This window comes from Phyllobates terribilis, unplaced genomic scaffold (genome assembly GCF_046119375.1).
Source record: "Phyllobates terribilis strain yellow unplaced genomic scaffold, ASM4611937v1 Scaffold_3__8_contigs__length_932513732, whole genome shotgun sequence".
Classification (NCBI taxonomy): domain Eukaryota; kingdom Metazoa; phylum Chordata; class Amphibia; order Anura; family Dendrobatidae; genus Phyllobates; species Phyllobates terribilis.
In genome coordinates, this window is record NW_027362763.1 from 463,226,801 (window position 1) to 463,241,283 (window position 14,483).

At 40.8% G+C, this 14,483-nt stretch overlaps 1 protein-coding gene across 1 annotated transcript in view; it reads right to left on the bottom strand.

The window, feature by feature from the left end:
• PREP (prolyl endopeptidase) overlaps positions 1-14,483 on the bottom strand; it is a 136,630-nt gene that overhangs the window by 103,427 nt on the left and 18,720 nt on the right. The window contains exon 4 of the mRNA XM_073675775.1: positions 1,643-1,773. Coding sequence (XP_073531876.1) covers positions 1,643-1,773 — 131 coding nt within the window. The remainder of the gene's footprint in view (positions 1-1,642; positions 1,774-14,483) is intronic.

The window sequence follows — 14,483 nt, forward strand, 5'->3', positions numbered from 1 at the left end:
TGTCCCCCACAGTACTCAATACTGGAGCAGTTTTCAGCTGATCAGTGGGGATTCCACAGGTCAGACCCAGAGATCTTATATTGATAATCTATCATCAATAGGTCTGTCCCTGATAATCGCTAAGGGTATGTGCACACAACATTTTTCCAGATGGCTCTGCTCTGAAAGACACCCGAAAAAGCACCTTCTAAATGCTCACACATAAGCATTGCCATGTAAAAACAACTTGCTACTCATATGTTCAAGCTTTTGACTGTTTCAGGCTTCCAAAGTGGATAAAGAAGTAACCTGAGCATTCTTCACACAGTTCCGCTCTGAAGATGCTCTATACTTCATAATAGAGGTCAATGGGAAAACTCAAAAGACACCCAGAATTCTTTTTGAGGAATGTGGAGAAGCGGCTGGTGTCTCAACAGATCGAGATGTCAGAAAAGACTTGAGATGGTGAAGTAAATGCGGTTTTATTCTCAACACCTTTCAAAGTGCACTCACTTCTTCATCAGCAGAACCACAAGACTGTGCTAAGTTTGACCTTTCAAATGGCGGAGTAGCTGCAGGACCGTTTATTTCTGAGTCCTTCCAAATGTTCTGCTTTCTCACACCACCACCAGGTGAGCAGTTTCCGCATTTTTAAACACCCATTGCCTGGATAATGCCCTATTTGAGGGTCTCTATAACTCCAGTTTTTATTTGGAACCTTTTTGATAATTTTCCCAGTGTTTTTGCTTGAAAACAGTTTCTTCATTAAAGAAAAAAAAAAAAAAAAACGCTGGAGAAATGCTTACCAAAAAAAAAAAAAAGTGAAAAACTGCTCAAAAAATGACCCCCTCCCCCCCCAAAAAAAAAACATAGAAAAAGACACTTTAAAGAGAAAAAAAATGATTGCCGATTGAAAACTTGTTGAGTTTGCTATTTATATGAATGACTACACTAAGGCTACAGCCCCACTATCAGTATTTAGTCAGTATTCGGTCAATATTTTTTCTTAGAAGTGGGAGACAAAACCAGATGAGGAACAATCAGAGAAAAGGTATAATAGAAACAAGTCACCAATTCTGCCTTTATCACCCACTCCTGGGTTTGGTTCCCACTCTTGAGAAAAAATACTGACTGAAAACTGATAGTGGGGCCGTAGCCTAACACGGGAAATGCAAGAGAATCATGTCAGTGTGCTCATCAGCATTCAGCAGTGACATGGAGTGACTGCAGGCTTTACTTCTTAGACCAGAAAACTCCTTTAATTGGTTTGCACTCCACAATTTCATCATAGCCATTTAGATGCGCTGTCAGTGAATGACAGTGGCATTTAAATTATTAACAACTAGCTCCAGTACCTTGCTTTTGTAGGCAGATGCTCGCTGTATAACACAGCTGGTACCTGCTCAGCTCCTGAACCCACTTTATACATAGACCCTGATGCGGACATACTGGTACATCCATATGCACCAAGGGGTTAAAGGAGTTTTACCAGCAAACCCATTTTTCACCTTTCCACAAGACTCATTTCTTTTCTAATGGAAAATTAAATCACTTTTAATCAAGCAATAAATAAGCTAACAACATAAGGCCCCTTTTACAATTTGATGATGATAAATCTACTAAATTGGACTTTAATCACAAAGTCTAAAGAAAATGATCTAACCTCGTAATGCAATAGTCCCATCTTCAGAAAATGTATTAGGATCCAGGAAAACCCGATGATCAGCATCTAGAGAATCTTGAACATACATCACTCTTTGATTCTGAAGGCCAGAATTGTAAAAATAGAAATACCTTAAATATGAAGGGAAAACATTTGTTATTTGCGTTACAGTATACAAATAGATTAAATGCATGAAGTTACCTAAAAAGGTTGTGCTATGATATATTACTCTGTTAGAACACAATGTTGTGACGCCACCTGGTGTTCTTCTAAACTTCAGTTGCTATAAAAAGTCTACACTACCGTGTGAAAATGCCAGGTTTACGACATGTAAAAAATCATACCAAGAAAAATCATTTCAGAACTTTTTCCACCTTTAACCCCTTCAACCCCCAGCCTGTTTTCACCTTCATGACCAGGCCAAATTTTACAATCCTTACCAGTGTCACTTTATGAGGTAATAACTCTGGAACGCTTCAACATATCCTAGTGATTCTGAGACTGTTGTTTCGTGACCTATTGTACTTCAGGATAAAATTTGTTCAATATGACTTACGTTTATTTGTAAAAATATCAGAAATTTGGCGAAAAAAATGAAATTGAAAACTTTCAACTTTTGCCCATTAAACCAAAAGAGTTATGTCACACAAAAATAGTTAATACATAACATTTCCCACATGTCTACTCTACATCTGCATCATATTTGAAACAATATTTTATTGTTAGGAAGTTAGAAGGGTTAAAAGTTTATCAGCAATTTCTCATTTTTCCAACAAAATTTACAAAACCATTTTTAATAGGGACCACATCACATTTGAAGTGACTTTGACGGACCTATACGACAGAAAATACCCAGAAGTGACACCATTCTAAAAACTGCACCCCTCAAAGTGCTCAAAACCACATTCAAAAAGTTTAATAACCCTTCGGGTGCTTCACAGGAATTAATGCAATGTAGAAGGAAAAAATTAACATTTTACTTTTTTTCACAAACATTTTACTTTAACCCAAAATTTTTTATTTTCTCAAGTGTAACAGGAGAAAATGGACCATAAAATTTCTTGTGCAATTTCTCCTGAGTACGCCGATACCCACTATGTGGAGGAAAACTACTGTTTGGGCACACGGCAGGGATCGGAAGGAAAGAGCGCCATTTGACTTCTTGAATGCAAAATTTGCTGGAATCATTAGCGGACGTCATGTCGCGCTTGGAGAGCCCCTGATGTGCCTAAATAGTGGAAACCCCCCACAAGTGACCCCATTTTGGAAACTAGACCCCATAAGGAATTTATCTAGACGTGTGGTGAGCAGTTTGAACTCCCAAGTTCTTCACAGAAGTTTATAACGTTGAAATGTGAAAATGAAAAAATAAATTTTTCCTGCAAAAATGTTGGTTTTGCCCCAAACTTCATTTTCACAAGGATAACAGGAAAAATTGCACAACAAATTGTATGGACCATTTTGATATTGAGTACACCGATACCCTATGGAAAATGGATAGCAAAATTTGTTGTGCAATTTCTCCTGAGTACGCCAATACCCTATATATATTCGAAAACTACTTTTGAGGCGCCTGTGCAAAGCTCAGAAGGGAAGAAGCGCCATATTAGATTTCAGATTTTGCTGGAATGGTTTGAGGGTGCCATGTCACATTGGCAAAGCCCCTGAGGTCAGTTTACAAACTACAGCTCGCCAATACCCTTTTTTTCAGGCACAGTGCAAAACTCAGAACGGAAGGAGCGCCATAATTTAGTGCAGATTTTACGGTTATGGTACTCCCACTGGGAGAGCCCCTGTGGTGCCAGAACAGCAGAACCCCCCATAAGTGACCCCATTTTACAAACTACACCTCTCATTAATTAATCTAAGGGTACAGTGATCATACTGACAGTGAAGAAAAAATAATGACATTGTTACCACAAAAAAATTGTGTTAGCCCCAGATTTTACATTTTCACAAGGGGAAATGGGTAAAAATGGCACCAGAATTTGTCACACAATTTTTCTTTTGGTGAATGTAGAAATACCCCACCTGTGGCTGTACAGTACTGCTTAGCCACACGGCGAAACTCGGAGGGACAGAGCACTTTTTGCCTACTGGAGCAAAGATGTTCCTAGAATAGTTTGCAGACTCCATATAGTGCGAGAGTGCTAGAAGAGCAGAATATCACCTCAAGTGACCCCATTTTGGAAGTTATACCCCTTTGGGAATTTATCTACAGGTGTGGTGAGGATTTTGACTCCATGAGTGTTTTCCAGAAGTGGACGTTGCTGAGTGAAAATTGCAAATCTGCAGCAGTAGTGACCAGTACGTTATGCCTAGCTCGTGCTTTAGGAGACATGCACCCGTAAATTAGACAGGTTCTCATCACTACAAAAATACCAAACAGGTGGACGCTAAATGTGGTTTAGGCACACTATGGGGCTCAGAAGGGAGGGGGGCATTTGGATTTGGGAAAGCAGAATTTGCTGGATTTCATTTGGGGGTTGAGGAGCCATTTTGTTTTTCTAGAGTCTTTGTACTATCAGTAACATGGAAGCCCCTATATTTCTGTTAACGGATGATGGACTTGAGTGAGGGCTTTTTTTGTGGATTGAGTTAAAGCTTCTACAGAGAACAATTTACATGCTTGGGATTACATTTACATCGCTCTATGCTAAGCTTACTGCACATCAGGGTTTCCATCTAAATCTCCGAATGATGCGATTCAGATGAAACCCCCCCCTCCTCTACCTCCGTGGAATCCATCTTATATATAATGGTGGATGTGTCCTTCTGTCCGAAGTCTGCAGTGCATATTGCACTACTGCGCCATTTTACTGAAGACACTGTTTGCGAATTCGCAGACAGTGTCTTCAACAAAATGGTACTGGATATCGCGGGATGCGGACTCCAGCGCTCCGGCACTATTTTATTGAAGAATTCTACTACAACACCATTATCCCTATGGCCGGTGCGTGCGCACTGCCATGTTGACGTTGTAGTACAAAACGTCACTAAAATGGCGCCGGAGTTAGTGCATGCACATACCGCGATCCCTGGTACCATTTTATTGAAGACACTGTATATGCGAATTCTCAGACACAGTGTCTTCAAAAAATGGCGTGGACAGAGTGGTATTCGCACACGCTCACTCCGGCGCCATTTTATTGAAGTATTGTACTACAAAATTAAAGGGAACCTGTCACCAGATATAACGCTTTTAACCTTCAGATATGGGATTAATCTGCAATTTAATAGCATTATTATGCTGCCTGGCACTTGCACGCAACCAAATGCAGAGGGAGAATATTAAGTTTCAGTCATCTAAGAATACAGAGCGGCGGCTTTAACCGCGCCCCCGGCCCGGACTGACAGCTGGTCTCAATGTAGAGCCAGTGTCAGTAAGGGCCTCCATGACTGAAACTGAATGCTGGCGGGGAGAATAAAGTTCATTTTCTTCCTGCTGCATTTGGCTGCGTGCAGGCGCCGGGCAGCACAATAACTTTAATAACCTGAAGATTAGCTGCATATCTGCAAGTTAACAGCGTTATTTCTGGTGACAGGTTCCCTTTAACAAAGCACAAAAATGTACCAATAAAAATGCTCGCCACCTGGGCGTAGAACGGGTTCAATAGGTAGTTCACTATAATGAGGCGTGCAGAATCGCCAGGACGTATCCATTCGTCCAAGGTTGGGAAGTCCTTCCCAAGCAGGACGTATGGATACATTAAGTGCAGGAAGTGGTTAAAGGGAACCTGTCAGCAGGTTTTTGCTACCTCATCAAAGCGCAGCATAATGTAGGGAAAGAGACCCTGAATCCAACAATGTATCACTTAGATTACTGGGTGCAGGAGTTCTGACACAATCAGAGCTTTTAGGCCTCGTTCCCAGTTGCATATATATATATATATATATATATATATACATATACAGTTATATGAAAAAGTTTGGGCACCCCTATTAATCTTAAGGTTAATGTTTTATAAAAATTGGTGTTTTTGCAACAGCTATTTCAGTTTGATATATGTAATAACTGTTGGACACAGTAATGTTTCTGCCTTGAAATGAGGTTTATTGTACTAACAGAAAATGTGCAATCTGCATTCAAACAAAATTTGACAGGTGCATAAGTATGGGCACCCTTATCATTTTCTTGTTTTAAATACTCCTACCTACTTTTTACTGACTTACTAAAGCACTTTTTTGGGTTTTGTAACCTCATTGAGCTTTGAACTTCATAGCCAGGTGTATGCAATCATGAGAAAAGCTACTTAAAGTGGCCACTTGCAAGTTGTTCTCCTGTTTGAATCTCCTCTGAAGAGTGGCATCATGGGCTCCTCAAAACAACTGTCAAATGATCTGAAAACAAAGATTATTCAACATAGTTGTTCAGGGGAAGGATACAAAAAGCTGTCTCAGAGATTTAACCTGTCAGTTTCCACTGTGAGGAACATCGTAAGGAAATGGAAGAACACAGGGACAGTTCTTGTTAAGGCCAGAAGTGGCAGGCCAAGAAAAACATCAGAAAGGCAGAGAAGAAGAATGGTGAGATCAGTCAAGGACAATCCTCAGACCACCTCCAGAGAGCTGCAGCATCAACTTGCTGCAGATGGTGTCACTGTGCATCGGTCAACTATACAACGCACTTTGCACAAAGAGAAGCTGTATGGGAGAGTGATGCGAAAGAAGCCGTTTCTGCAAGCACGCCACAAACAGAGTCGGCTGAGGTATGCAAAAGCACATTTGGAGAAGCCAATTTCTTTTTGGAAGAAGGTCCTGTGGACTGATGAAACCAAGATTGAGTTGTTTGGTCATACAAAAAGGCGTTATGCATGGCGGCAAAAAAACACAGCATTCCAAGAAAAACACTTGCTACCCACAGTAAAATTTGGTGGAGGTTCCATCATGCTTTGGGGCTGTGTGGCCAATGCTGGCACCGGGAATCTTGTTAAAGTTGAGGGACGCATGGATTCCACTCAGTATCAGCAGATTCTTGACAATAATGTTCAAGAATCAGTGACAAAGTTGAAGTTACGCAGGGGATGGATCTTTCAGCAAGACAATGATTCAAAACACCGCTCCAAATCTACTCAGGCATTCATGCAGAGGAACAATTACAATGTTCTGGAATGGCCATCCCAGTCCCCAGACCTGAATATCATTGAACATCTGTGGGATCATTTGAAGAGGGCTGTCCATGCTCGGCGACCATCAAACTTAACTGAACTGGAATTGTTTTGTAAAGAGGAATGGTCAAAAATACCTTCATCCAGGATATCATTAAAAGCTACAGGAAGCGACTAGAGGCTGTTATTTTTGAAAAAGGAGGATCTACTAAATATTAATGTCACTTTTCTGGTGAGGTGCCCATACTTATGCACCTGTCAAATTTTGTTTGAATGCAGATTGCACATTTTCTGTTAGTACAATAAACCTCATTTCAAGGCAGAAACATTACTGTGTCCAACAGTTATTACATATCAAACTGAAATAGATATTGTAAAAACACCAATTTTTATAAAACATTAACCTTAAGATTAATAGGGGTGCCCAAACTTTTTCATATAACTATATATATATAACTATATATATAACTATATATATATATAACTATATATATATATAAATATATATATATAAATATATATATATATATATAACTATATATATATATATATATATATAACTATATATATATATATAACTATATATAACTATATATATATATAACTATATATATATATATATAACTATATATATATATATATATATATAACTATATATATATATATAACTATATATATATATATATATATATATATATATATAACTATATATATATATATATATAACTATATATATATATATATATATATATATATATATAACTATATATATATATATATATATATCTAAAAAAAAAAAAAAATCTCATCCAGGAGAGTGGGACAATTTTTTTCTCACTTGTCATCCATGTGCAATCTGCATGAAGTCCATTTTTTACTCAGCAGTTATTACCGCAATCATTTATAGGATATTTACAGTTTTCTATGCTACAGAATTGTAATGTAACCATAAAAATTGGATGCCACTCTCATGGTCCGTATAATTTTTTTCTCCCACCTATACGATTTTGGAATGAAATCGCAGTTCGCTCTGATTTTTTTCTCATGCTGAATACAGCAGAGAAAAAAAAATGCAGATCTGCAACATTTGTGCGAGCTCAATGCGATTTTTTTCTCGTACTCCACTTGCCGAGTTTATATGATAGTGTGAAAGAGGCCTTAGATGTAGAATGCAGCAGAGCTGAGAGGGCTAACCCCGCCCACACCAGATTCTGTATCTACAATTAACACTGAGCTACTTATCACAGGAGGAGGGGGCATGGCGGACAGGTGTAGTTCTGGTAATGAGAATCACAAAAGTAATAATACCTTCACTATAAGGGCTCGCTCATACGGGCATATGTTCTCTCATGCGAGAGAATCGGGACAATTATGCTAATGACTTCGGTCAGAGTTTGATCCGAGTGTGATCTTAATGTGATACGATTCTCTCGCATGAGAGAAATGCAGAACATGTGCAGTGAAGATGGAGAATTTAGAGGCATTGTGCCACGAGCAAAAATATATTTTAAATCAACAGATCTCAAAATAAAATAAGTTCCACAATTGGATGTATTTAAAAAAAAAAATGTTCCTGTGCTGAGATAATCTTATAAATGTGTCCCTGCTGTGTACTGTTTAATGGCTGTGTCTGACCGTAAAGGAACATGGTCTGATCATACCACATCTCCTGGGCAGGGGAGGAAGCAAAAGAGAGTATACAGGTAACAGAGCAGGGGATCACAGCTGATTCTTTTTGTAAGTAAAACATTTCACTGCCTGTTCTTAAGCAATATTTTACCTCAAAGAAAGAATCAGCTGTGATCTCCTGCTGTAATGTCTGTATACTCTTTTGCATCCTTCCCTGCCCAGGAGATGTCGTATATCTGAACATCTTCCGGCATCGTCAAACACAGCCGTTACACTGGGGCACATTTATAAGATTATGTCGGGACAGTAACATTTTTTGCTGTCAGCGATTGCCAGCGGCATTTAACTAGTTAATAGCCGTGCGTGTAACACGATTCCACCCGTGGCTGTTGTGGGCACATGTCAGCTGTATAAATCAGCTGACATGTGCCCGGATCAGTGTGGGCTCAGCACCGGAGCCCGGGCAGAACAGAGGGTGCCGACATGGTGCGTACTATTATGTACCACGTCGGAAAGGGGTTAAATCTGCCAAAAGCATGTGGGAGAATGTGTTAGGCCACGTGCACATGTTGAGTATTTGGTGAGTTTTTTACATCAGTATTTGTAAGCCAAGGCCAGGAGAAGAACAATCTGAGGAAAAGTAGAATAGAAACACGTGCATCACTTCTGCACTCAAAAAACTCACCAAATACTCAGCGTGTGCACGTGGCCTTATGGTCTGATGAGACCAAGCGAGAACTATTTGTCCATAATTCCAAAAAGTATGTTTAGTGCAAAGCCAACACTGTGCATCACCAAAAGAACACCACACCCACAGTGAAGCATGCTGGAGGCAGAATTATGTTTTGGGCTGTTTTTAGGCAGCTGCAATTGGGACTTTAGTCAATTTTGCAACAAATTCTTCCAGCCTCTGCTAAAAAGTTGAAGTTAAAGAGGATTCAGCTTTCAGCACGACAATGACCCTTAGAATACCTACAAATCAAGAAAATAATGGCTTTTAAAGAAGAAGATTAAAGTTTGCAATGGTCCAGCCAGAACCAAGACCTAAATCATATTGTGCGGCCAGTGCCCTGAACCCGATTTCCTGGTCCTGGTGTAGCCAGAGTCCTGAATGTTGTCCTATGATCCTGGTGCGGCCAGTCCTGTATCTAAAGTCACCTGGTCCCGGTGAGGCCAGTATCCTAAGCCCGAATCCCCGGTGTGGCCAGTGCTTGAACACTTGTCGCTTGGGGGGGGGGGTGTCTGAAGGCCAAAGGAGACGGACATGTGGAGCAGAGCTCCTGCTTATACCCGCGTCCTATCTCGGCTATACCCGGCTGCTTACCGCTTCACCCTCCGGGAGCAACACCGAGTGGACGTCGGGAGCCGGCGGAGACGTCGGGTGTGAGTTCGGAGCTCTTGAGAGGCCGTTGTGGAACACCGCGGAGTCGGAGGCCTGGTCGGGCGGCCTCCTGGATCACTGCTTCCGCCCGCTCTCCCCCCGGAGCGGTCCGTAACTCAGTGAGCTCTACGGTCTCTGGGAGATCAGCGGTAACGGAGGTGACCACGGGGACCGGCACCGGAGTCCTGTGTTCAGAGTCAGTGGTTAGTGAGGGAGTCAGTCGGGAAGGAAGAAAAGACGGCGGCCATCTTACTCGGTCCTTCTCCTCTGGATACGGAGAGCGGGGTTTGCAGCACTCCACTCCCCATTCCTCAATAAGGGCTAGACGGGCCAGAACTGTAATTGCAATTTAACCCCACATGGGTTGGACTTCCACTTTTTTTTTATTTTTTTTATCTGCATCGTGGTTCCATCCCTGTGGAGACAGCTGCGTGGAGTTACCTATGCTATAAGCTATAGTCTCTACGCTACTGCTGTGAGGTTCTTCCCCTGTATTTTCTAATGCAAGTCTGCCACCTGCTGGAGCTTTTGGGAAAAGTAGATAACACCAAGTCATTCCCAATATATAGTAACATGACTTTGTCTGGTGCTTAGCCCACCATGTTAGCCCCAAGATGAGGTGACTCCTACTGCATAGACCTCTAAAAAAGCAGCACGACGCATTTCTACTCACAGAGAACAGTGAAGCTAAGCTAATACTCCAAGACAGAGAACACGCTTAGTACTTTTATATCTTGATCCCATTAATAAAACCAAAAATGACCAGGGGCAGACCTCGTAAAACAGCGTCCCCTACTAAACTGACAGAATTTTTCTCACGAGGAGCGGCACAATCTACATCCAATCTGAGCGAAACCCAACGAGTCTCCTCGCCACCCTCTGGTCGCTCCTCCCGTGAAAGTTCAACTACGGGAGATGACCCAGGGACTGCAGATGCTCCATTAACCAAAAACACGATGCAAGAACTACTGAGCACTCTGCGCAAGTTTTTAAAAGATGACATGAAACAAATGGTGAGTGCCTTGAAAAAAGATGTGAGAAATCTGGAGGACCGTACCTCACGGTTAGAGGACAAAATGGTGGATTTTGCGGATTCTCACAACTCTCTGGTCGATGCATACTACGAACTAAAAGATACCTCAGAATTTCTCAGAAATAAAATAGGAGACCAGGAGGACAGGTCTCGTAGGAATAACGTGAGACTTCGTGGGATTCCTGAAAGCGTTAAAAACTCTGATTTATTCCAATTTTTTCACAATCTTCTGCAGTCCGTACTCCCAGATGCATCAAACTCTGAGTTGGTAGTGGACAGAATTCACAGAGTTCCTAAACCTAAACATGTAAATCCATCACTGCCTAGAGACACTCTGGCAAGGATTCATTTTTTCACCATCAAAGAAAAATCTACCTGCTCCGTTTCAAGGGAATACTATTTTTCAAGATCTGTCAGCCGCCACTTTAGCAAAACGCAAAGAGTTTGCTCCTTGCACAGCAATTTTGAGAAACGTCGACATTCCCTACCGCTGGGGACATCCGGTCAAATTGTTAATCATTAAAGATGATGACGTGGTGGTCTGCCTATCACCGCGACATGCAGAAAAACAACTCGCCAAATGGAAGTTTCTTCCGGAGGGGTTTGTTTCACCTCTCCCCTCAGAGCAACAGTATAAAAAAATTCCAACTGATTGGATCACTGTAAATCGTTGAGGTCTGCAATTTTTCCTTTTTAGGAGTTCACCTCTAATCTCTGAATCTGTACTTGCTGTTTCCTTTTGTTGCCTTCCGGCACGGGAGTACGGTCCTGACAACCTTGGTTGTCCTCTTCTGTTGTGTCCGTACTCTTTGAATACCCCCACTCGATAGCGTATATCCAGATGGTTCGCTATCATTTGAACATTTATTTCATATATGTGTTTTTAGTTGTTCTATTTTATCTTTTCCCTAAATGTGTTTATGTTTGGTTAATGAACCTTCATCCATTGGGTCCCGATTCTCCAAATGCACGATATTGTATTGTTCTATCTCTCTCCCTGTCAGTAATATGTATTGATGTACAAATGCTTTATTCTTTGATCGTATTCGAGAACTTTGAACTCCACCATGGCTATTAAGATCTTATCTCTTAATGTAAGGGGTTTAAACTCCCCCTTTGGAAAGAGATAGGATCATCCAAATGCGAAGTTATCTGTTTCCAGGAGACTCACTTGCTTTCCCAAGACGCACCTAGATTATCCAATATTCACTTCCCCACAATAATTCAGGCTAATGCCCCACATAAAAAAGCGGGTGTTGCGAAACTCATAAAACATACCATATCATACTCCATGTTGTCCCTTTATACTGATCCCAGAGGAAGATACATAGTCCTATTTGGTTAATAAATAATTCCCAATACACGATTGTGACCTTATATAGCCCTAATGATAAGCCCAAAATTTTCTTCTCTAAAGTTCTTAAAAAAATTTGTTCCATCTCTCAGGGGCCATTGATAATTTGCGGAGATTTCAACGCCCCTGTATCTAGAGATTTAGACACGGACTCGGATCGAAATACGCGTCGGGAGGATTTAAAAAGGTATTATATCAGAAGAAGCTCTCCACGATGTTTGGAGATACCATCATGCCAACGAAAGGGATTATACGTACTTTTCCCCTAGATTCTCATCACTTTCTCGAATAGACTATTTTTGGGTAAATAAAACAGCCTTACCATTATGTAAATCCTCACATATAGGTTCGATAACCTGGTCTGATCATGCCCCAATTACATTGGAACTCGTTGATGGCGGCGCTCCGCCCTCTGCGTTTACCTGGCGTTTGAATACTTTTCTTTTAAAATCTACTTATAATAGGGAATATCTCTCAAATGAACTGAAACATTTTTTCGAAATTAATGACAATGGAGAAGTTTCCGATGAGACTTTATGGTTATCGCAAAAAGCATTTATGAGAGGTCTATGTATAAAATTGGCTTCACGAGAAAAGAGACACAGAGAGTGCGAAGTGCAATCGGTCATAAATAAAATTAAATTAAAATTTTGGAGATCAACCAAAAAGAAAACAAGTCCCCGGCAGTTAATAATGCTTTGCTGGAGAGTATAAATGACCTTCGGAAACTCTTATTATTCAACTATGAACATAATCTAAAGCGGGTTAAAGCAAAATACTATGCTTTGGGTGATAGAGCAAGCGCTGTACTAGCCCGTAGAGTGAAAAAACTGACTGCTAAGGGGAGGATTGACCATTTGCTCCAGCCGAACGGGGATAAAATTTATGACCCAATAGAGATTACCAATGCATTTGCGGACTATTATTCTCATCTGTACAATCTGAACACGGACCATACCATCCATCATCCCTCGATTCCACATATAGAACAATTTCTTAAATCTATAGACTTACCGAAAATCTCACAATCCCAACTTGAATATTTGAATTCGCCTATACAGGTTGGTGAAATAAAAAGTGCAATTAAAGCGTCTAAACTACACTCTACTCCAGGGCCAGATGGCTTTGCTAATGAATTTTATAAACTGCTTTCGGAGCAGTTATACCCATACTTGCAGCGTCTATTTTTACACTGGAGAAGCAAGGGTAAAATCAACCCATTATTCTTGGAAGCAACTATTGTTCCCCTCCCAAAACCAGGCAAACCCCCAAATAAACCTGAGAATTTTCGACCTATTTCACTACTGAACTGTGATCTTAAATTGTATTCTAAGATCCTAGCTCAAAGAATTAATACGGTCCTCCCTCAGCTGGTAGCGCCAGATCAAATGGGTTTTGTGCCGGGGAGGCAAACCAGAGACGCCACTCGACGGGTTCTAAACCTGATCCACAGAGCAGAGAAATCTGGGGTCCCCAGTGTGCTAGTTTTGTTAGATGCAGAAAAAGCGTTTGATCGAGTACACTGGGGATACCTCCAAGCAGTCTTGACTAAATTCGGGTTAATTTGACACATACAGAAGGATATAATGGCGTTATACTCCTCCCCGAGTGCGAAGGTATTAGCAGCAGGCTTTAGCTCAGACCAGTTTCATATCTCGAATGGAACCCGCTAGGGGTGCCCGCTGTCGCCTGCAATTTTTGCATTGGTTATGGAACCCTTGGCGCAAGAGATTCGCACTTGTAAAGATATCTTTGGAATAAAAATAGGGTCCGTGGCTCACCCAGTTGGTCTGTATGCAGATGACGTAATTATCTCTGTAACACACCCCAAAACTTCCTCCGAGCACTGCTATCCATTCTTTCTCAGTTCTCAGAAGTATTCCTTTACAAATTGAACTCCGCAAAATCAATGGCCCTTCCAATTGATTGTCCCCCAGGATTAATTTCCAATTTAAAAAAATATCTGCCATTTACTTGGGCTAAAAGCTCTACAGTCATGGCCAAAAGTTTTGAGAATGACACCAGAATTATATTTTAACATGATCTGCTGGCCTCTGGTTTTTATTAGTGTTTGTCTGATGTTTATATCACATACAGAAATATAATTGCAATCATATTATGAGTACCAATAGGTTATATTGACAGTTAGAATGAGTTAATGCAGCAAGTCAATATTTGCAGTGTTGCCCCTTCTTCTTCAAGACCTCTGTAATTCTCCCTGGCATGCTCTCAATCAACTTTTGGACCAAATCCTGACTGATAGCAGTCCATTCTTGCATAATCAATGCTTGCATTTTGCCAGAATTTGTTGGTTTTTGTTTGTCCACCCGTCTCTT